At 39.5% G+C, this 24,556-nt stretch overlaps 1 protein-coding gene across 2 annotated transcripts in view; it reads right to left on the bottom strand.

Annotated features, from left to right (window-relative positions):
• Nucleotides 1-7,165: 7,165 nt before the first annotated feature.
• CUL3 (cullin 3) overlaps nt 7,166-24,556 on the bottom strand; it is a 52,324-nt gene continuing 34,933 nt past the window's right edge. Inside the window, exons 5-17 of one of the 2 annotated variants that reach the window (XM_035132752.3) lie at nt 23,742-23,856; nt 22,256-22,484; nt 20,741-20,886; nt 19,276-19,452; nt 18,349-18,519; nt 16,945-17,052; nt 12,373-12,497; nt 12,020-12,116; nt 11,146-11,280; nt 10,307-10,375; nt 9,299-9,485; nt 7,973-8,118; nt 7,166-7,645 (exon numbers count right to left, since the gene is read on the bottom strand). In XM_035132752.3, coding sequence (XP_034988643.1) covers nt 7,514-7,645; nt 7,973-8,118; nt 9,299-9,485; nt 10,307-10,375; nt 11,146-11,280; nt 12,020-12,116; nt 12,373-12,497; nt 16,945-17,052; nt 18,349-18,519; nt 19,276-19,452; nt 20,741-20,886; nt 22,256-22,484; nt 23,742-23,856 — 1,837 coding nt within the window. In that variant the 3' untranslated portion in view covers nt 7,166-7,513. The remainder of the gene's footprint in view (nt 7,646-7,972; nt 8,119-9,298; nt 9,486-10,306; nt 10,376-11,145; nt 11,281-12,019; nt 12,117-12,372; nt 12,498-16,944; nt 17,053-18,348; nt 18,520-19,275; nt 19,453-20,740; nt 20,887-22,255; nt 22,485-23,741; nt 23,857-24,556) is intronic. The other variant, XM_035132753.3, reaches the window with a different exon arrangement.

Genomic DNA, 24,556 nt, shown 5'->3' on the forward strand with positions numbered 1-24,556 from the left:
GAATGTAATTAATGAAATGTAATAGCAATGTTTATTTTTGTATTATTGTATCTACTGTATTTGTTTTATTACTGTGGAATTTCCAAAAGAAAGCATTTGTAAAAATTAAAAGAAAAAGAAAAAAAGAATAAGTTGCATTACGGAAATAAATGCACTTTTTGACGATACTCTAATTTTCCGAGTTTCACCTGTAGGTCGCTGGGGGTCTTGGAGCACCTGCATGGTGCACCAGGCAGTGCTAGGCCAAATCCTTGCCACAGGGTGGGGAACTTGAGTCAGGCCCTTTTGGGCCAAAGCTCCTGAGGGCCACACGCCGGTGGTGGGCAGAGCAACCAAGGCAATGTTTACACGCTTCTCTTTAACCTTGCAACTCGCCTGTTCTGCAGGCATTGCTATTCTACAAGGATACCCAGGCACAGATACAGTGGCACACATATCATAGCAGGGGAAAGGAAGCATTTACAGCCAAAGGGCCTCCCAGGGGCCACATGCCAGTAAAAGGTAAAGGCAAAACACCCCTGCAGCTGCTTGCTTAAGTCCAGTCAAAGGTGTCTATGGGGTGCGGTGCTTATCTTGTTTCAGGCTGACAGAGCTGGTGTTTGTCTGCAGACAGATTTCCAGGTCATGTGGCCAGCATGACTTAACCGCTTCTGTCGCAACGGGACACCGTGATGAGTGCCAGAGCGCACGGAAACACCATTTACCTTCCTGCCGCAGCGGTACCTATTTATCTGCTTGCACTGGTGTGCTTTTGAACTGCTACCGGTAGGTTGGCAGAAGCTGGGACAGAGCAAGGGGAGCTTATCTCGTCGTGCAAATTTGAACCACTGACCTTCCGATCGGCAAGCCCAAGAGGCTCAGTGGTTTAGACCATAGCGCCACCTGCTCCCCTACACATGCCAGTAGTGGCAGGGGCCAAAGGCAAAAAAAAAAAAGTGGATGACTTTTATAGAGAAGGCTCTGTTTCAGCAATACAAGAATCACCTGCTCCCTACTGCTCCACTGTTATCCATCTAAGAAAGAAAGGGACATTGTCACATCTCGGCCAGTCAAAATCACTCAAGAAAGGTGTTTGAGATTTTTGATCTGAGGAGGAGGTACAGTATATTCTTGGAAGCACCCTAAGAACCAGAGAAAGAAGCCGGGGGCGGGCTGTATTTGGTTGTGGGGCCTGAGGTTCCCCACCCCATATTATAGGTTAGTCTGGCCCCAAAGTTTCTGAGACCATTTGCACAATTCATGCTACACATTCTCACATCGAATGCCTTACTTATCCATCTATTTATGTACCTATCATCCAACAAGGTGCCACCCAAGCTCTGTCTTGACAATGAATTACTTGTAGCTCAATAGGTGAATTGTCTCCACCAAAGATGTTATTACAAAAGTGTCTTATCCACCCTTTGCTTGTTTTTATGCCAGCCATCACTTGATACCATAATCACTTCATGATGCCATGCATGTGCAAACCTGCTCAGATGATGCATTCACTAGATTCTGAAATTCTCAAACACGTTGATGCTGTTAGAAGTTAAAGTTTCATAATATGACCTAACATAGCCTCCACTGGAGGAAAGTGTTTTAGTTTACATAAAGTAGTAAAACTGGGCTGAGGGACAGTAAAATATCTTCCAACAGCAATTAAGAAAGCATTTACAGGACAGCACTAAGTGCAGGCTGTAAATAAATCCGCAAAATACAGGACAAGTTGTTCAATTTTGTCTGGATGCTTGTTATTGATTGGATATAGCTCAAGTTGCAAGTATTGTGAATGATCTATTGATCCATTTAAATGATGGAAGCTATCATCTTTGAGATATGGTCAAAGATATGCAGACCTGTCATCAGGTGCAGAATTCTTGAGCATTATGCATGTCTACATTCCATCCATAGACATGGCAATAATTAAAATGAAGATGTGCCCATTTCAAAGAATACAATGTGCCCCACCTGATAAAATGTGTAGAAATTCTACAAATGCTAATTTTGGCAGCATGGGAGTGGAATAAGTTCTGTTGCTCTGGCTCCCGCTAGCACACCTGCTTCATTGATTCTGGCTCAAAGTAAACCTTTCCGCCTTCAGAACTATATTATGCAAATGTTTGCAGATTTAACCAATAAACTGGATAACCCATTAAAGCAAATAATCAACTAAATTTCAGTCAACCCTAGTTTCAAACAAAGTCTTGGGGATCATGTTACCTTCCATCTCATCTGTAACTTTCATCCAATGTATGTTAATATTCTATGTAGCTCTGCGTATCAGCTCCACGACAAAGGGTAAAGCCACAATTTAATATACAGTACATTGAAGGTAACCCTGCATTTCCTCCCGTAATGCTCTACAAAAGGTTTTGTGACATAATTGCAAAGCTGCCTTGGCAGTATAATTTTAGGTGTCTCAGTAGATTACTTCTCCAATAAACCAGCCTCCATCACCAAATGATAGTGGGTTCTTGTCACAATACTATGATGGGAGAGGGCTGCTCTGTCATTTAGAGGCTTCAAATGTTATTGTCAAGTAGCTTCATAGAAATTGGAATTCTGTGGAAAGTTATGGTATCATTGCGTTCTAAAACATACCACTTTTAAGCAGAACATGTCAATCACTGCTTTAATAATATAAAAGTGCAGCAACCATTTTAAGGGAAAAGCTGTATGGAGCTCAGAAACAAAGCAGAATAAGGTTTACAGTAAGCATAAAAAAAATACTAAGTACAGAAAACAGGGGGAAACTGCATTAATTTACTCTAAAGTTGCACTTTAGCACAATCACAATCTTTACAGTATTCAGTTTTCATATTTACTGTGCTGGATTCAAACAAATGTGATTTTAACGATTTTCCTCCCATGCTGAAGAGGGATCCTTTTCCAAGGAAGGTTCTTTCATATGGTTAAGAGTTTGCTTTTAGGAAGTGTAATTTGATCTTAGCAGGATTGAAAAACTTTGCCTTAACACATTATAGATTTGAGGGTCTGTTTTCTGTAGTTCTATCCAGAATGGCTGTCTACGCCTCCTGATAGATAGTGGATACCCTTTGCTGACTCTGTGCCAGCAAACAGCACTATAGCATCGTCTAATGGTAGAAAATAAACATGTTCACAGAGGCTGAGTCAAAACATGTCCCAACTTGTCTACTTGATGGAAGAAGGACCCCCCCCCAACCTTTTGGCAAATCTGTTAACACCTGTAATAGCAGGTGTGGGAAAACTTTGGCCCTTCAGATGTTGCTGAACTACATCTCCCATTGGCCATATTTATTGGTACAGCTTGCTGGGATTTAAGGGAGCCATAGTTCAGCAATATCTGGAGGGCCAAATGTTCCCCACACCCATATAATTGGTACAAACTGCTTACTCATGTTAGCAGCAGTGATGGTGTAACAATGCTCACTTCTAAGTAAAGATAAAGGGACCCCTGACCATTAGGTCCAGTCGTGACCGATTCTGGGGTTGCCGCAGTCATCTCGCGTCATTGGCCGAGGGAGCCAGTGTACAGCTTCCAGGTCATGTGGCCAGCATGATAAAGCCGCTTCTGGCGAACCAGAGCAGCACACAGAAATTGTGTTTACCTTCCCGCTGTAGCGGTACCTATTTATCTACTTGCACTTTGATGTGCTTTCGAACTGCTAGGTTGGCCCTAGGTGGTTTAACCCACAGAGCCACCTGCGCCCCTCCATCACTTCTGCTACACAGTGCTAAAATCTAAAATGGTAGATATTTGATAAGCATCTTCAAATATCTAAAGGGCTGTCACATGGAGGTTGAAACAAGCTTGTATTCTCCTGCTTCGGAGGGTGGAATCTTCAAGTTACAAGAAGGGAGATTCTGACTAAACACCAGGAAGAACTTCTTGTCAGTAAAAGCTGTCTGACAGTGGAGCGGACTCCCTCAGGAGGTGGTGGATTCTCCTTCCTTGGAGGTTTTAAAGCAGAGGTTGGATGGCCATCTATCATGAATGCTTTAGTTGAGATCCCTGCACAGCAGGGGGTTGGACTAGATGACCTGCGAGATCCTTTCCAACTATCAATGAATCTATGTGGCATCATCATGAAGTGTATCTGGAGTGGACACAATGCCTTCTGCCGTAATTGACACAGAATAATGGGGAAATGGAGTCAAGAAGTAGTAGGATTTTCAAACGCTGCCAAAAGGCTGTAAACAGGAGTAAAAGCAAACGAGTTGAACAAGGAAAACTCCTTCACCCACCTCCCAAAACCTCTAGAAACAGTGTTCATCATAAGAGTATTATTCAGCCTTAATATACATTAGCAACAATCTAAAGGTTAAACTAGATGATATGCAGGAAATCTAGAAGCAGATCCCCATTCCACATATACCTTTTAAAACAGCGTACTAGGGCGGGAGGTTGAACTCAATACATTTTCCTCAGCAGGGCAAATAGCTGATGGGGTGGGTGGAATTTTAGTGAGAGAAATGGCAGAAAGGGCTAAGCAACCCTCCTCAGCAAAAACAAATTTTCTTTCCAGAGTTGATGCTACTTAAAATAGTTATTTTTTCCAAATGTATAAGCTTCTGGCCCTATTTGCATTCAGACACTAGATCACAGGATCAAGTATATAGGTCCCCATTATATACTTGCACCAGCAGGCAGCCTTATCCCAGTCCTGCATGCCAGCATTCCTCACCTGCAGATGTATCTTGTGAATACCTTATTCAATAGGACACGACATAACAGTCCCTTAAGTGGCATCCTACTGGCTATTTATCAGCCCTAGAGCCTGAAACAGTGCAATAAGACAACACTGCTTCCTTCCTATCAGCAAATGGCTACTGAAAGATAGGGCAGACAGGATGTGGCTTTATAAAAAGGTAAAGGTAAAGGGGCCCCTGACCATCAGGTCCAGTCGTGTCCGACTCTGGGGTTGCGGCGCTCATCTCGCTCTATAGGCCGAGGGAGCCAGCGTTTGTCCGCAGACAGCTTCCAGGTCATGTGGCCAGCATGACAAAGCTGCTTCTGGCGAACCAGAGCAGCACACAGAAACGCCGTTTACCTTCCTGCCAGAGCGGTCCCTATTTATCTACTTGCACTTTGAAGTGCTTTCAAACTGCTAGGTGGGCAGGAGCTGGGACCAAGCAACGGGAGCTCACCCCGTTGCAGGGATTCGAACCGCCGACCTTCTGATCAGCAAGCCCTAGACTCTGTGGATTAACCCACAGCGCCACCTGGGTCCCTATAGAGCAAGGTAAAGTTTATCTTGCAGCAGCTAAACTTCAGTCACAGTGAGAAGACTGCCAGATATAGTTCTTAAATTTACAGTTAATTAAATTAGCATGCTTGTTGCCGACTTTGTTATAAATTCCCTAGCAAATCCACGCCCCTCAAGCTTACGAAAAGAAATGAATGCAAGGATATGGCATGCCAACAATACTACAAAAAAGGAATGTTAAAGCAAACTTGCCTAATTCATGTAGTGAACATGACCAGCAAATAGTAGTAGCCTCAATAAGAAACGATGAGAAATATTAAGAGCAATCATCTGCGTGTTCAAGTATAGGTTACAATCTTAAGTTACTTTTTAAAAAATGGCTGGGAAATCTTGGAGAGGTATAAACATATCCAGTTCATTGCTACTGAAGCCTATGCAATTTATCTGTGTTTGCTTCAAACAGCTTGTGTCACAGAACCACTTTTATTTCTTTATCAGCTAACGCTGAGGTGTCCCTTTACCCTTTACCTTTGTCTTTCAGCTTCTGCCCCCCCCTACACTTTACAATTTCTCTTTTCCATCATTCTTTTGACTTACCTTACTACAACATCATAAGGATAACTGACAATATATGAGAAACAATACAAATGTGCTAAACACCTGCTAAGTAGCAGCTATTCTACAAAAAAGGTATTTGTTATATATTCAACTAAGCATACAAATATACTGCAGCAAAATGCTCAACAGAGTTCTTTGAAGTTTTCCCTTCTCACTCGCACTAGCTGTACAGTTCACCGTGACAGAGACCAACATGGATTGCTAGGTGAATATTGCTCAAATACAGACCCCTTTACAAGGGGCCAACACATAACAGACATTAGGGAATTTGCATCTCCCCCCCCAAAAAAAACCCCTCATTTTTTTCATGATGCACCAGTTTTGTTTTTTAAGTTCACAATGTTACAGAGAAAACAATCAGACCTGTTACATCTGAGAGGTTATCTATTACTATGTATAAAATAAAGCTAGATTTAATTCACCAGTGGCAACTTTAGGGTGATCTCTAAAGAAGTTAGTTATTTGGTGCAAAAGCAAGTATGTTATATGGTACAAGGACAACATAAAGTTAACATTTACGAACATCCTCTAAGAAATACCCTGGTTTTGAAAGTACTGGAGCAAATGTTATGCTGAACCACCCTGAGGAGAGGGAGAAAATATTTGCTGTAAGAACTGGAGATTTCATTAAGATCAAAGTAACAATATTTATTGCATTTTTAGATTGCATTTTAAAACAGTAAATTAATAGTGCACAATGGCTTCACTCGAACCTTCTGAAAAGTGGGAAATCAAAAGCCATAACCCCCTCTCTACTTTGTGAATAGAGTGCAGGCTAATGTGCTTCTCCAAGGGGCAATATTTAGTTTAATAAATTGTCATCCCTGTGCTCTAAATACACTTGAATTAGTGCTCCTTGTACACTAAATCCATTTATTTTAAATTTGTTTTGTCTACATTGAGTGAAATAAAAACATCGCTCTGTACAGTCCACTATGAGCAGTGAGTACAACAGCAAAAAGTATCATACAGTTTATACACACTACATTTCTTCCCATTTCTCCTATAAAGGAACCAGATCAAACCTAATCAGTATGTAACTTAATTTGGAAGAACTCAAACTACAAAAGGGAAGGCCAAATATTACAGCCCATAACTGTGCCCAGAAAAAAGGTTCCCGATCATATTAGCTGGAACATGAATGAATGCAGGTGGAGAAGTAAAGCATGCCAAAACTGTGTTATCAGGTCTTTATAAATTCACCAAATATTTAAATTAAACATGGCTCTTTAAAGAAATGTCCAAAGCAGAGCAGTATTTTTGGAAATTCAGTCTTACCACCTGTGTTTTTCTTGTAACCCAACGTATACAATGCGCAAAGTGCTAAGCAACACTACAGAAAACACATTTACATCAACACTGAAGATCCGGGGAAATGAAATTCCAACAATTTTATTTTTTAATGAGCTGTATTTTCTAAATTTGTTTTTATTTTATTTTTTCCTGTTTTCATACAGTATTGAAAACAAAACGCGGCACATTCACATTTTCCCGAGGAACTGTAAGGATGATTTCTACTGGGATAAACGCTGAGAAGCTTGAAGCTCAATCATTTTGATGTTGAAAAACTCTCCGAAGGAGAAAAGGCTTGATCTGAATGATCTAGAACATGTATTGTAATTTAATAGAAGAGATGGTCGTCTTAATATTTAATGATTTAAAAGAACTTCCCAGTTCATGCGAAGAGTATAGTCCAAGAATAAATCATATTTGCGGAACACATTTTATGCTACGTAAGTGTATACTTTGCGGTCCTCAGGTGTTCGTGCCAAATATTCACGCTCAATAAGTCCTTCAATACGCTTTTTAATAACAACTGGACTTGGTAGGAATCGTGCCTTCAGTTGTTGAGTTACCTGGAATATAATAAAAATTATTTTAATATTGTTAATGATACTGGCACAGCAAGAGTGCACACACTAGACTTAACACTGACTTTAAAACAAGAGGGAACTTGAGCCACCTCAGTAAGCTGTGTTTCACAAAAGGCCACTGCATTTTAATCAACATTCTATAAAGCAACCAATCATTTGTACCAAAAGATGTAGTTAGTAGCCTCAAGAGTTCAGCAGCAATTTATTTTTATTACACAGTTGACACTGCTCTAAAGCAGAGGTGGCTAACCCTTTTGGTCTGCGGGCCACATCCACCCTTGACTAACCCCATTCAGTGAGTGAGATTACCTCTGCTACTAGAACATTATGCTGCATCTTCTTCCTAGATTTCATTATCCGGACTATTGCAGCCTCTATCTCATGTTTTCTGTCATCATCTACTTTCTGTCTTGTTTCTTTTCTTTCTGGGTCCGATTCTCCTTGTTTGGCAGCAACTGGAAGAACAGAAGAAATATCTCAATTTAGAAATACTGTAGCTATTTAATTCTAAAGATACTAAGTATTTTTCTTAGCAGTGTCAATAAATACTTGAAACAGAATATGATGCAAAAGGACAACCAACCAAAGTGCAAAAATGGAACATATTTAAGATTAAGAAATGATTATCCGTTAAAGCAACAAGTTTTAAAACAGGTCAAATGCTTCCTGAGGGATTTGATATTTTTAGACCACAACTGAATGCATTTAAAAGGTTCCTTCACATTTGTTAAACTGCAATTCTGGATAACACTGGGTTTCATATATTCAGTCACACATGGAAATAAGTTATATAATACAACCTTTGGGGCTAGTTTAGCTTGCTTTGTTGAAGTGCCAGTTTCTACTGAGATAGTAAGAGAACTGAGTCTTTGCATTTGCTATAATCATGAAGCTTTCCTAGCATAAGTAGTTCACAAAGTCTAAAAGAGCAGCATTTTCTGTCATAACATGCTTTTTCTATCTGCATATCCCTACATCTGTAGCTGCTGTCAGTGGACCTTATCCTACTTCTTCATTTTAGGCTTCCATTTCCCTTCCAATTTGGATCCATCTCCATTTTCATTTTGTATCGGTATCCTGTGTATCACTGGTAATCAATTTAACAATATACTAGTCAAAAAGAAAGGATAAGGCTACCAAGGATTATTAGCTATGATGGTTTATGTTCTCCCTCCACTGTCGGAGGCAGTATGCCTTGGAATACCAGTTGCTGGGAATTACAAGCAGAGAGAGTGCTGTTGCATTCAGGTCCTGTTTGCAGTCTTCCTATAGGCATCTGGTTGGCTATTGTAAAAAAAGGATGCGGGACCAGATGGGTCTTTTGCCTGATACAGCAGGGCTCACAAAATATATGCCTGGTTTATTAAGTTAAACACCCACCTGGAATTATAAGGCCATGGCTTTATGAATATTTATATTATCCACAGTACATGAAATGATCACAAATAGAAGATACATAACAGAATCTTATCCAGCTTGCACTGAGGCAAGCATTGGTTCAAGAATATACCTTGAAGGCACCCCTAAGAATGGGTGATCAGTTTAGTTTCTGTACTAGAATGTATGATTCCAATATTGTAAATACAGGAGTTGGACAGAGTCTAGACGTGGTAGCTGAAATGAAAGTGAGCATACCTGTTTGAATCTTGACTCTGTGCAGTTTGGATGTGAACTGGTCATTCACTGTAAATATGTGTCCATTTTCTATTTCTTTTGATTTCGGCTCTTTTGTGAGAACCCGTTGTGTTGGCTTTCCACACGCAAGGGACTGTAGCGCTCGTACAAGCTCTCTTTCGGGGATATCTGTCTCCTGTTGTATTTCCTACATTAAATTTAACAGCCAGATGGGTGGGGTATAAATAATAAAATTATTATTACTCTTATTGTGGCAAAAGGTAGTTATGAAGAAAACAAAATTCTTCAAAAACAGTTTTGAAGATGTCTCCCCCCTCTAATCAAACTAGTTCAAGACTATCAATGGTTATTTTGACAAATTCAGAAAACATCTGGCAGTAAATCTATATATAATTCATAGCTGAAAAGGCTATTTAGAGAAAAAGTGAAAGTTACTCTAGACTGTATAAGTTGACAGCAGTGTGTTTCAGCACTTAAATTTTATCACTTAATACAGTAATCTATATAAACTTCAACTGTGCAAGTTACTGTAGCACAGGACACCTTGTTCACAAATCTGTAGAGGAGTTGGATGATCTATATGTTCAGCATTTAGGAACATAGGAAGTTTTACATATACCAAGTGAAACTAGTGGTCCATCTAGCTTAGTACTGTCTATTCTAACTGACAGTGGCTCTCTATGGTTCAGGACAAAGGTCACTCCCAGCCCTACCTGGAGATACTGGGGATTGAACCTGGGACCTTTTGCATTACAGGAATGTGTTCTACCACTGAGCCATGGCCTTTCCCTCTTGGCACAGGTGTGCTGAAGAGTCCCTCTGAACTATACCACTTCAGACTCCAGGTAGGAGGTAGGAAGTAGAGAGTTCCTTGTAAAAGGCTTCCTTATTATAAAGAAGCACTGAAAGAAGGCTGCTAGAAACCCTTCCCAGATCCCCTCATTTTCTACATGTAAGGATTTTTCTTTTTAAATGTGGGGGGAGCATTCAAAAATGCAATTCCTGCACCTGCAGACTTAAGCGTTCCCGTCCAGGAAATACTCTTGTCACTTGAACATGGTGCTCAGCAATTAGTGTCTATATAAGAACAAGATTTTTTACAAAATATATTAAAACATCAAACTAGAAAATAATGGTAATTGCTTGATTACAGGATTGCATTTCCTTTGATTTAAATATAGTTTTAAGGGGAAGTAGCAACTAGACTTCCTGTCCACAAACTGTTAACATTCAGGCTGCTTGATATTGTTTAATTTCACAATGTATCAATTCACCTTGTTGTGGTGACACTTAAAGAGTACTTTCACTTAAGTATTACTGTCACACACACATGGTGGCAAGATGACAACTAAGGATTTGTTTTCCACATCATTACATGGCATGTAAAAAAATGAGTATCCATTAGGAAAAATACACACCATGAAAAAGATGTGGTTACTACCAGTAAATACTGTAAATAAATATATTTGTTTGGGCTTCCAACACTTGAATTTCACCCAACACAATTCAAAGGAATTTTAAAATCTTCCTTGAATCAAAGGGCTTTGAAACATATAAATTATTTTTAGAGCTGAACCCAAGAAGTATTTAAGTATATAAGTATATAATGAATGATCCAATCTCAGACTTTCACTAACAAGTGAAGGTATTCCTGGATGAGGACCAATAAGATTCCAAAATACTCTAAAGTGCTAGCAGCCTCATATACCAATAGTTCAAGAACTTCCTTTACAAATGGCTCAAAGGGATGAATAATCCCTCTTCTCCATACAGTAGAGGAAGATGAATGCATGTTTGGAAGATAAGTTAAAATTTTTACAGCTAGCAGAGAAAGTCACAGCTCATACCTCAAAAGTGTATTTTTCTCTGTTGTTAAAGAGCATTAGTATCGTCATCTGGAAAGTGGAGACTTGCAATATGTGCTTCCGAGTGTTAGAGCCAGTTACTTGGGCGCCTCCTACACCAACCTCTGAGCCATCTTCCTGTTTTAATTTTCAAAAAAGTCAAAAATCATTCTGGGAACATTATGTTATGCTCCTTCTTTCAGCTTTCTATGTACTTACTATAAGGTATAAGTCATGATCTGACTCATCTGCTTGTAAATACAAAACAAAGATTTTTATTTTGAGATACTTATTCCATTTTATCCCAGAGTTTATATAATTAGTTTTGCCATTAAAAAGCAAAACAGCTTATAGAGCTGTTTGCTTTGTAATAAGCCAGCGGAAGATCCAAGTCACCATAGCATCTGACAAATAGGCTTTCACAAAACTGAGTCAAGATTCTGCAGTTTCTCAACATACGTAAATTGGATAAGTTTTTTAATGTCAAACTTTACACATTATGACAACCACAGCTTCTGATACCCCACAGCTTCTCAAAGTGAACTGTAGTTCCACTGAGAGCCAGAAGCAAAGGAAGCCTGCCAGAAAGATGAATATATATATATATATATATATATATATATATATATATATATTCAGAGAGTGCTATTCTGGGAAATTTGCAGTACTAGACGGTGTGTGTGTGTGTGTGTGTGTGTGTGTGTGTGTGTGTGTGCACGCGCGTACACGCACCCACACACCCTGAATATATATATATTAAAAGTGGTAAGTATATATGAAAGACTGAAATGTATGTGGAACAGAATTTTATTTCTAAGTTCACAATAGCTGGAGGCACAATTCAAAGCAATAATATGTTTACAGACACAGCACTTACCTTTTTAACAGGACCATAGAAGGTGGCATTGAGATCTGCAGAGCCCATGTGATGCTGGAGTGTCAGCTGCCTTCCACTATGTTTGGCTAAATAAAATCTACAAAATTCAAGAAGTTGAATGGCCATTTGATCATCTATACTTTTAACTATGGAAGCAAGAGCTTCTTCTATATCAATATAGAAGTTTACTATTTTGTGACTGATAACATGGCAAGCAAGCTTCAACTGCATGCATATAAAGAAGGATTTAATGCATGCAGATTATCTGGCCATTAGCTGTATATTTTTTCTTAAAAAATCACACACACACATTCCACTAACCATTCACACAAATAATCTTAACCATTCCTTACCTCCTAAATATTTCAAAAGCATGTCTGGGGGCTGGGGGAATGTTGCACTTTGGTGTTGCCGACTGAGTAGGCCAGTAGCCTGTTGTGAGAACCCGCACTGTCAGATCAACACCACCTAATGAGACCTGCATGAATACAAAGACAAATATTTGGTTGTTTTTTGTTTGTTTTTTGTCTTCCACATAGCAGGAAATAACATAGCTTGCTATTCAAGACAGACGTGGCTGCCTTAATTTCATCAAGCAAAATCATTAGAAGCTGGTGTTCAAGGGTTTGGGGTACAGCAGAAAAACTTGTATGTGCAAAGTGAGCCTTAGGTGGAAGCAGGAGAATTTACACTTTCCATGAAATGCAGAAGGGCATAGAAGGGCAACCCAGACACATGGAGATAATAGAGAGGTTTTCTGGTGGGAGGAGAGTGTCAGCACTTTATCTGTTTCATATTACTGCTGCCACTTTTGAAGACTTATTTATTGTTTACATCTATCTGTGCACTCATTCTGCAGGTGCTTTGATCGTCTGACAATTGCTTAATATTTGGCATGTTACTGAAATTAAATATTCTTTAAATAGTTATTGAAATTAATTGTTAGTTGTTTCATATGCCAGGATAGTTAAACATATTCAGAGGCCTCCATATTGAGGCTGCATAGCTTTGAGTTCAAAAAGCTGAGGACAAAAAATAGAGGAAGCCTAATACCTTCATGCTGAGGGCCCCTTGGGAGCATCGGGGGAGGGGGGGCGTTCTATTGGAAGCAGTTGCGTCCTTGGTTTGCTCCAGCAGGGCTCTTTGTATTCTTAATAAAAGGTAAAGGTAAATGTACCCCTGACCATTAGGTCCAGTTGTGGACGACTCTGGGGTTGTGGCGCTCATCTCGCTCTATAGGCCGAGGGAGCCGGCGTTTGTCCGCAGACAGCTTCCGGGTCATGTGGCCAGCATGACAAAGCCGCTTCTGGTGAACCAGAGCAGTGCACAGAAATGCCGTTTACCTTCCCGCCAGAGTGGTACCTATTTATCTACTTGCACTTTGACGTGCTTTCGAACTGCTAGGTTGGCAGGAGCAGGGAGCAAACAACGGAAGCTCACCCCATTGCGGGGATTCGAACCACCAACCTTCTGATCGGCAAGCCCTAGGCTCTGCGGTTTAGACCACAGCGCCACCCGCATCCCTTCATATAATACTTTTGTTAATATAAACAAGCTTAGGTTTAACAGTCAATATTCTGATCTAATTATAATTCCAGTATTTGTTTTGACATGCTACAAAATTATAATTTGAAAGCCTATGTAGATGAGACATTGAAAGATGGGAGATGTAAGCAATCTCTAATTTGTTTAGAAATGATATGGGGGTGGAGGTGGGGGGGACAACTGCAATATGATCCTGAGGTTGGAGGGAGGGGGAGATTCAACCCTTTCCTTGCACCACTTCCCCAATTTAAATATGCCTTCTCAGCTATTAGCCCGATTCTACAGGTGATTCATTTTGGCCTTTAACCAAACAGCCTTTGAAATGATGTTAGCAATGGGCCCTAATATCAGGTAACAGATGCTTAAAATGTCAGTTTGATCCAATGAGCTAAGCTGTTACAGAGTTCTGAAAATTAAACTCTGATGACACAGATGCTTTTATTTTCTTAATGCACGAACTACAAAAGGTCACAGCACTCATGAAAATACTGCCAGAAGTTTTATTATATTTCATTATTTTTAATAACAAAAAGCAGGTGTGTGCCACCTGCTGGTGAAGCAGTTCAGTTAACAGATTTTGTTTTTAAGATTCAAAATGTTTCTTCAATCAAAAAGTAGCACACATTCTAGAAAGGGCTCTAACTGGCCATCAATTTACTGCCTCACAAATATTATAATTTCCACAGTGCAATGCTACAAATAATGACTTTTCTTGTGGAATTCAGAACAAATGGACAAATAACTTTTTAGGCCCAAGTACAAAAGAGAACTAAAGAATTATATATGCAGCTTGTCATAATAATGCCCAGCACAGCTTTCTCTCTGCTGCTGCTTCCCTTGGGGAGCAAGTGGCAGGAGGGAAATCAGTCGTGTCTAATTACTAGAGAACAAATGGGAAAGAAAGAAAAAACAATGATCCAAAACTATAAACAGAGAGGGGTGGAAGAGGAATAGCTGAAATTGCATACAAAAAGCAAAGAACCAACACAACATCAGTTCAATTCTATTCACATATGTATTTAAAGTCAGTATAGACATACCTCGGTTTACGATCGCTGCGGTTTGCGATTGATCGGTTTACGACCGCCACGGACCCGGAAGTGCTTACATCCGGGTTCCGCAGCGCATGGATATGCAGAAGCGATATGTGCAGCGGCAGATGCACAGAAGTGATCTGCGCAGCTCGTGCATGTGCAGAAACGCTCTATTTACGACCTGCTCGGGGAGCGATTGGCTCCCCGGAACCAATTGTGGTCGTAAACGGAGGTACCACTGTAAACTGAATACGAAATGATATGCTGATAAAACAAACAATCAAGGTAAAGCCAGTTCATATACTTTCATAACTCTGTCTACACTGAAATCTGAATCAATGTCAGTTTATAAATGCAAAAGTATACAATGATTTTAACAAATGCTGGATAATTACCCAGGAACAATATAAAATTGTTGTTCTATCTGATTTGCTAAGGAATTTAAGTTGTGTTCCAATTGCAGGCCCTCAAAAGAATGATGAAATTATTTATATGGGCATCCAATTTTTGATGGTACTTTCTGTGCTTGTTGAAAGAGCCCAAAGAGATCTACAATTCCCCAGAGGAAACCTGAGAAATGGCTACTATATCCAAGAAAAACAGCAGGGACACAAAATGACTCACTCCCAAACCGGGGAGGTAATGAGGAATATTCTTCTAATTGCCTGTAATTGGAATAAAGAGGATTTAGACAGAGTAAGAATTTATTTACAGAATGTACTCATTTCCCAAGGAGACTTTATTGCAGGCAGAACAAGGTGCAAAGACACCAATGATTAATTCATTGCCTCAGGAAGTGGTAGTGGAGTCCTGACTGGAAGTTTGGATATATTTTTTCCTACAGAAGTGTGTGACTTTTGAATCAAATACTGTGTTATATTTGGGGTTGCCTATGAAAAGTGATTAGAAACTTCGGCTGGTTTGGAAGACAGCAGTAATGCTGCTGACAGGAGCTTGGCACTCTGAGAATATTGCACAACTTCTTAACTCCAGTGATTCCTAGTTTGTTTCTAGATACAGCTCAATGTGTTGGTTTTAACCTTCCAAGCCCTAAACTAAAGGCAGGAAACCTACAGCCCCCTACTTGATTTTATCAGTCACCCAACATTTCTAAGGACTCTTTACCACCAAGGTAATGGGTAGCACTGCTGCTCTGTGCTGAGAATAGCATGAAAGAGAAGACACTCCCACCCGCTAGCAATATTTGGGAGGAGTTACTTCAGAGTAAACATGCTAACCCAGTTTTTACCTGGAAAAAGCTGCTCACACAGAGCCCAGTGACTGGTGTCACCTACTTTATGAAATGTTGGAAATATCTATCTCCATTCATCCATTCCTTGAAAGGAGCAGGTGTCCTCATAGAATTGTAGAGTTGTAAGGGACCCCGAGAGTCATCTAGTTTAACCCCTTGCAATGCAGGAATCTCAATTAAAGCATCCAGGACATATGGCCATCCAACCTCTGCTGAAAAACCTCCAAGGAAGGAGAGTCCACAATCTCCCGAGGGAATTTGTTCCAGTGTCAAACAGCTTTTACCTGCTTCTCTCTGCAGGGATGGTTATACTGTTCCTGTTAAGCAATGGATCCCAACCTGAGTAGCCAGAGCTTCTCAAGAGGGTAATATCCCAGAACCATCTTCCTAGGCAGTACTATCTATCTATCTATCTATCTATCTATCTATCTATCTATCTATCTATCTATCTTAGTGTATAATACTGTATAATTAAGAACCTGTAAAACAACCCACTTAGCAATTGTACAAGAATTCACTCTGGTATGTGCTCCACCATACTTTTTTTTGTAGGTCAACAGCCCTTAATAGAAAAATAGTTCCCCACTCCTGTCCTAATACTCTGGTTATCAGAAAGATTGTTTGCTGCCCTGTGAATATAGCCAACTACTATAATCTGGAAGCCATTCTCTTGTCACCTCTGCCTGCGCAAGGTGATCCCAGGAAGATGACATTTTTTCTGGTTGCACTCCAATTTTGGAACACATTTCCCAAGAAGACCCACCTGCAACCTTTATTGCATATTTTAGGAACCCAACAAAGACTGTACTATTTTTCTGGGCTTTCAGTAGTTGACCTATTTAAGAATCAGCGGTTTTTTGGGTAGCAGAGTTAGTTTTCTGGCAGAAAAAATACTAATTTATTTACTGGCTGCTCTCTTTATTTGAGTTCACATGTTGCTGTTTTATCTTGCTGCTGCTTTGTATTTTACAGTGCTGAATACTTTACTGGTTTTCTTTAATTGTTAAACTGCTTTGGCTGCTAGCTTGCACTCAAAAACTTTGTTAGAGTAACTGAAATTAGTGTTCAGATCAAGCCAGCAGTTAGTTTCTTACCCCTGTTGCCTGTAGATGTTGCCTAAATTCATCCATTGTTGTATTTGAGATGCTCATATCCCTGAACATTCCTTCCAGTTTTGATGTGAATTGACATCCACATTCAGTCTATAAAAAAGAAGAGAACAATTCTTTTAAAATTATATATGCCATTATATATATTTTTTCAGACCAGGTACTTGGAACCAGAACATTACAAAATATAGAGAATATGTTTGAACTTGTTAAAGCTATGAAAAAGCATAACACATTCTGCTTGATTCCAAACATCAGTTCCAACAGTAGAAAACATCCCAAAATGTTTACCACAAAATGTTGTGCTATTAATGCAAAAGTATGCCATGATTTTAATGGTTGATGGGCAGGGTACAATTATTATTATTATTATTATTATTATTATTATTAATTACCACTACTACTACTACACCAGTTTGGGGAGATCAAAAGTTGTTCTGTAAATGAACAGAAGAATCTGCTGTCCCAATCTTTTTAAAAATACAACAAAATACGTCTTCCTTATTTTTTATGTTTAGGAGGAAAGTTAAAACTTTTGAATCAGGCTTTAAAGCCTTCCAAGGTATTCTGAATGACATGCTATCTCCTATTGTTTTATATTGTTGGGTTGTGTTTTATTAAATACCACTCTGTCTTAAGAGGAAACACAAAAATAAGGAACCCACTGTATAGGAACATACACAAATAGAAAAAAACAGGGGGTCAGGTCAGCATACAAAGTCACATGTCTTTGTATACTGGCTTGAACCCCTGTTTTTTTCTATTTGTGTAAGTCTTAAGAGGAAAAGCAGGATATAAATGATTTCAAATGTAATTTATTCCCATGTGCATTCATAAAATCCCAGTTTAGTTCCAGCTGTACTATCCAAAGAAGCACATTATATGAAGTGCTTTTTTTAGCAGGGTAAAGAAGAGGAAAGGATGGATTGGAAGGTTAGGGTGGGGTGTTTTTCAATCCTTCTCCAAGAAGGAATAGCAGGTAAGTATTCACTTTGTTGTGTAAATAAGGAAGAGGACTATAGCTTAGATGGAGAATGGGAAGGAGCCTTTTGCCATGCAGCAGGGATTCCAGAAAATCTGTGAACAGGGAAAATTGACATTACCTGCTTTATTCTACCCTCTTCAACTCCTCCCTGCTTTTCAAGCTTTCTGGCAGGAAATCGACTGCAGTTCCAAATACTGCAGTTTTAAGTTTTAAAAACAGTATGAATAAACCTACCAAACAACTTTTGCTGGCAATGAAATATTTTTATTGCCCTACCTTTAGTATTTAGATAGCATACTGCAATGATCCCACATTAGCTAAAATTATGACAACTGAATGTTGGACTGAAACCAGAAACAAAGGGAAACAATCACTAAGTAAAAGATTGCAGGGACTAACTTTACCTTTAGCTTAGATATCATGTTTTTCTCAGAGTCATCTGAAACACTTTTGTTTGTTAGAAGCCTCCTTGCCAAGTGCTGTTTATAGTATCGTTCAAAAACATCCTTCTCTTGCATAAACCTAAACAAAACCATTGCCTTGTCCAATATAGTCTCTACTTCTTGCTCAGTTAGCTGTAAAGACAAAAATATTATTTTTCAACCAAATGCTACCAATCTCCATCGCTAGAGATCGTGCCCACAAAATCCTATGATTCAGAAACACTGATAGCACAATCAATGCATTTTTACTCAGAAATAAATCCTGCTCTGCTCAGTTGGCGTGTAGCATGGCAGCCACAGCCTTCTCAGGCTTCACACTTCACGAAAATAATGTGTGAAGGCATGGGCTTCAAGTTTTTGGTGCAACAGTAACTTGTTAGGGGACAAAAGTTCAAGTACTAAATGGGAACATATTTTGCTGGGGCGGGGGGGGGGCAGCAATCTGATTACATGGTCAGCATGCTAAGCTACAAAGAACTTGAAGGCATCATACTGTAAACTGAAGATGTATTGCTGTGCAAGACTCACCAGAACACATACATTAGTACTTCTGACACTGCCACCAGTAACATTTTCATTTTAACATACTAGGTCATTTTTAAATGTCACTAATTATCAGCATTATCATTCTAAAAACAACTACGACTAACAGTGGTTAAGTCAATCAAGAATTATTCAGTTCTCTCTCTAGTTAAACATATATGTAGTTCATGCAGCTGCAAAAGATTTTGACAAGCACATATAATTTGTTCACTCAACTGCACTGCTTATTGCATTTTGAAAGTTAAAACAGTACACTTTCAGGACTGTAAGAGAACAGAAGTTTGCATAAATATATGTTGCTGTTTTGACACAAATTTGCATAGTTGTAACTGAAAATATACTTACTCCCTTGACTCCTTTTTTTAACTTGTCATCAATAAATAATGAGAGGTACTCTGGAGACCTAGAGTTAAGGTTGAGGAAATACTCAAAGTCACCCGCAATGGTTTGTTTGAAGAGCCTGTCGTTATTGAAAGATTCTTGAAGGAAGCGATCAAACCTACTCTTCAAATCCAGTAAACCCTTAGAAAAATAAAGAATATTTTTATTTTCAGGTAGGTAGCCGTTTTGGTCCGACACAGTCGAAATAAAAAAATTGTCCAGTAGCACCTTAGAGACCAACTAAGTTTGTTCTGGGTATAAGCTTTCAGGTATCTGAAGAAGTGTGCATGCACACAAAAGCTTATACCCAGAACAAACTTAGTTGGTCTCTAAGGTGCTACTGGACAATTTTTTTATTTACCTTGAATATTTTTATGTTACAGATTTCTACTATATGTTGTATGGAAATCACATCCATTGTGAGGTTATAGGGCTGAAAACTATTTGCTTGTTAAAAAAGAATCTCATTGCTTCAAAGTTTCTAGAACATTTTACTTGATATTAGGTTAAGCTTAGAAAAACCTGGTATTTTAAATGGAAAAGAAAATCCATTGTTAAGTAAAGATTTCTTTCTCAAGTGCAGAGGACAGCTAGCAAGAGGATGTTACCAGGGTTCACATGCATCCTGTATAACCTCAAGCACCATCTTGCAACTACCCCGACCAACTCTTTTTCATTATGGTTGTATTTGCTCCTGGGCGTCCAAGTCACAGGCAACAGCTTCACATACTGGACTGTGAAGTGAATGGCAGCTGCATGTCCTGGCTCTTCCTAGAATTCAAACATTCAACAGTTTGGGTCTTGGTGCCATGGTTTCTAGGGCATAGCAAAGTGCCCTTCATCTCTCTGTATTTTGGATCTACGCTTGGGAAAGAATGATTTGGGGAAGGTTCTGGGAGTGCAGTCCATTTCAATGATCACTGGGCGATTTCAATGAAATCCTGAATATCTTCCCTAAGACCAAGGTGACTTGGGTGAGGATGCTGCCTAGGAGTATGTAGGCAGGGCCCCAGGATTCCAAGGTACTTCAGACGGCTTAAAGAAGATCAGTGCTGAAATTGCCAAGGTGGCATTTTAGTGGGCTGGTGTAGCCATTTGTCAACAAGCGATCTCTTGGGACTTGCCCCACTTGCTTTAAAAGGATGATGACCACCTGTCTGCTAAGAGGTGTGATCTTTACAAATGGACTCTCCTGTGTGGGGTTTCCTTTGCTTCTATCCTAGCTGCTTTAGCTGTTGCAGGTGATTTTTTTGGTCTGTCCTGAGAAATGTTGAAGGTTTGGGTCTTGTGACTCTTGTCAGCTCTACAGGGATGAGAAAGGAGTCAAGCAAAGTTGCCCTTTCTTGTGGCAAGTCCACCAGTGGCAGAAGAGCAGCCAGATCTGAAGTTCAATTAAGATGGGCAAATGAGAAATGTAAGGTTTAACTACCTGAATATAGTCAACTGGGTTCTTTCCTTCTCCTTCTTCAGATACAAGAGCTTTACCTTGCTCTCGGAGGTAGGAGCTCATGCACTCACACATTGTCTTAAGACCATTCGGCACACGGCTAAACAGCTTGTACATACAAGCAAGATCTGCAAAGGGGGAAAAGTATATTAACTACCATCAACACGGTATTTCCATCACAAGACAGCAGATGAACAGAATAAGTGTTCTCAAATTTTTGTCAACTCATATTTTAACATGAAATCTCATTGTGAGGCTCTCCCTTCTGTCCTGGAATAGCAGACACAACAGACCTGTCCTAAATGTTACCTTGATTTTTGTTCTTCACCTTTTGGATGCTATATTATTTTAAAAAATAAAATCATTATGGTGATTTGCTGCAGCAGTATGGCACATTGAGTGTCTTTTAATATAAGAGATATAAATGTTTAAAATTTAAATTAAAAAAAATTATCAGCACAGTGTCCACTTCAACAACAAAATATAATAAAACTGATGCCAGATTACAAATTAAAAACCCTAATGAATCCTAATGCTATGTTATGCTAAGTGACCATTGGCTTTTAAACTAGGATTGGTAAATGTAATTATATTTAACTAGAATTTGGTTGATCACAATAAGCAAGCATGAATACCACATAAACTATTAAAAAGTTTCTTGGAGATACATAACATTTTATTGCTGTTGCAAGAAATGAACAGAGCTGAAACTCATTTCAGGTGAGCTACCATCTCACTCATTAGTTACTATCACAAGCAAACAGAGCACAAATCTGCTAATGGAACTATGTAAAGCAAAAAGTTTACATTAGTAAACATTGATGAAGGGCCAGACATTATAGTTTTCTAAAATAAAATGACATTTCTTACAAAATCTTTGGACATGTAAGGAAGTATCTATAGCAGGCACCCCCAAACTGCGGCCCTCCAGATGTTTTGGCCTACAACTCCCATGATCCCTAGCTAGCAGGACCAGTGGGTCAGGGAAGATGGGAATTGTAGTCCAAAACATCTGGAGGGCCGAAGTTTGGGGATGCCTGATCTATAGATTAGTAACAATAATTATTCTTTAGGCAGCTTTAGATAGAATAACGCTACTGAGGGAATGGAAAACACAGTTGTTTTTTAGTATATACAGTGGTACCTCTGGTTAAGAACTAAATTAGTTCCGGAGGTCCATTCTTAACCTGAAACTGTTCTTAACCTGAAGCACCACTTTAGCTAATGGGGCCTCCTGCTGCTGCGCCGCCGGAGCACAATTTCTGTTCTCATCCTGAAGCAAAATTCTTAACCTGAGGTACTATTTCAGGGTTAGCGGAGTTTGTAACCTGAAGCGTTTGTAACCCGAGGTACCACTGTATATCACTTCATATTTCAACAGAAATCTCTAAGCAATATAGATATTCTAACAAAAAGGAAGAAATATTAAGAAATATTCAGTATACTTCATGTTTATAAGCTACTTCAGTCCCTGTAAGCAGCATAATCTGGATTTACCTTCTGTTTTCCCATTTTTTAGCATGTGAACTAGACCAGAATTCTCCATTTCCACTATAGTCTTCATATGTTTGGAAATAAGCTCTCTCTCAACCACTTTTACAATTGGCTCTTCAGTTGATTTATCAAGGCAGTGCATCACACGTTCTATTTCTTCATTAATTCTAGCTTCTACTTTCTTGATATAAACTGAAGCACTATTTTCTGCTAAAAACTTCTGGCTCTCCATCTGTATTGGAACAAAGCAGAGGCACACCATGTGATACTATAATATTCTGAAAGAATTGCTACAGATGCACTCCCCCACCATAAACATTCTTAATCGAAATAAGACTTCATACCTATTAAGGTAAAGGGCCCCCTGACCATTAGGTCCAGTCACGCACGACTCTGGGGTTGCGGCACTCATCTCGCTTTACTGGCCGGGTCATGTGGCCAGCATGACTAAGCCGCTTTCTGGCAAACCAGAGCAGCACACGGAAACGGCATTTACCTTCCTGCCGGAGCAGTACCTATGTATCTACTTACACTTTGACGTGCTTTCGAACTGCTAGATTGACAGGAGCAGGGATCAAGCAACGGGAGCTCACCCCGTCGCAGGGATATGAACCGCTGACCTTCTGATCAGCAAGCCCTAGGCTCTGTGGTTTAACCCACAGTGCCACCCCCTGTATTATTAATCATATATTACAGTATGTGATGAGGATGAAAGGATGGGGCTTGGCCTCATGTCCATGACACAGGCAGGATTTGAAGTAAGAATGTCCCAGCTTTTAACTCAGCTCGGCTACATCAGCTCTGAATATGCCCCCTAATTATAATAATACTTGCTAATTTAGAATCCAGTAATACAGCCTCGTGGATATTGGTTGGGATTCACTCCCACCACCATATGCGCACCAGTGTCTATGTGGACTGTGGATGAAGCAATATTTATCTTTCTTTGGAATTGGAGTATCTTGTACTTTATGGGATTCCACTCCAAAGGACCCCCTGAATCTGAGTGCATGCATGGAAGGGGGCTCCCACTGAAAAGCGGCAGAGATGAAAAGATGCCAGGTGCGAGAAGATCATCATCTATATGATATAGAGAGAGAGTGAGACATCGCCTTCTTCTTCCTGCAGCCCAAATTATGCTCTGGAGGGTCCCCACCCTACCTGCCAGAGCAGATTTTGAGGGCACAAAAAGTGTTTTAGGGAGGAGGAGAGGAAGACAAAGTTGCACTGCATAAGTGGAAGTCCATTCTGCTTATGCATAACCAGCGTTGGATACAACCAAGAGTTTTCCTATTTTCCAAATAACATTTTATTTTTGCTGGATGTTTGAGACAGTGAATCTTTAAGCAGCATAGCAGTCAATATCTACAATTAAAAACCTTATATGGGGGGGGGGGAGATTACTTGCAAGTAATTCCAAACAAATTCATTAAGCAAATTAACAATAGTAAACAGTTATCATCACATACACTTGAAACATATTTTGTACCTGAAAGAATTCTGCTGACATCTCTAAAAATGGGGCTTCAAAATCTTCTTCATAGACAGATCTTCCTTCAAGGCCTAGAATCATTAACATCTGACAAGCATTTCTGATTGCTCCTCTGTTAAAATATTAAATCAGATGTAGAGATTAGATATATTTTAGCAGAAGTAGAATTTTCAAAGTCATTCAAAAGACATCCTCATATAAATTCCACCCCCCCCCCATGATCAATGCAAGTCCCTCTCATCAAGGATGTAAGAAGTAGAAGAGAACAAAGAACAGACTTCTCCACTCTTACCCTGAGATTATAGTAGTTAATCCCATGCAGAGATAACAAAAATGTGTATTGCTGCTGAACTTCAAGAGGCAGTTTAAGGAATCCGTCCTTTGGTGGGCTCTTTGGAGACTATAGTGACACCAGGTTTACTCAGAACTGATAGGCTGCTCAACTTGACTTCCTAGCTATAATGATTTCTGGTTGTCTCCATTTAGATCTGGTATAATTAGTTTTTGAAGAGACTGAACCGTGAACCATGAAGTCATAAATTCTATCATTCCAGCTGCCATGAATTCAATAGGTGGCATTAGAGACCTTCCCTTATCCTTACCGCCATCTGCAATATGCGGGCAATGGCCTGTTTTACAGAAGAGGATCACTGAGAGTGTATGCAAAATGCTATGAACAATAAGCAAATGTTATGTATTATTCTGAGTAAGGTGATTGTTTAGAACCAATTATTTTAGACAAGATTTTAAGAGTTCTTTTACTGGCTCTTCTGAAAAAAATTAGGTACTTAATCTTTAAGTCACTGATCTTA

The sequence above is a fragment of the Zootoca vivipara genome, chromosome 5 (assembly GCF_965207765.1).
Source record: "Zootoca vivipara chromosome 5, rZooViv2.hap1.1, whole genome shotgun sequence".
Classification (NCBI taxonomy): domain Eukaryota; kingdom Metazoa; phylum Chordata; class Lepidosauria; order Squamata; family Lacertidae; genus Zootoca; species Zootoca vivipara.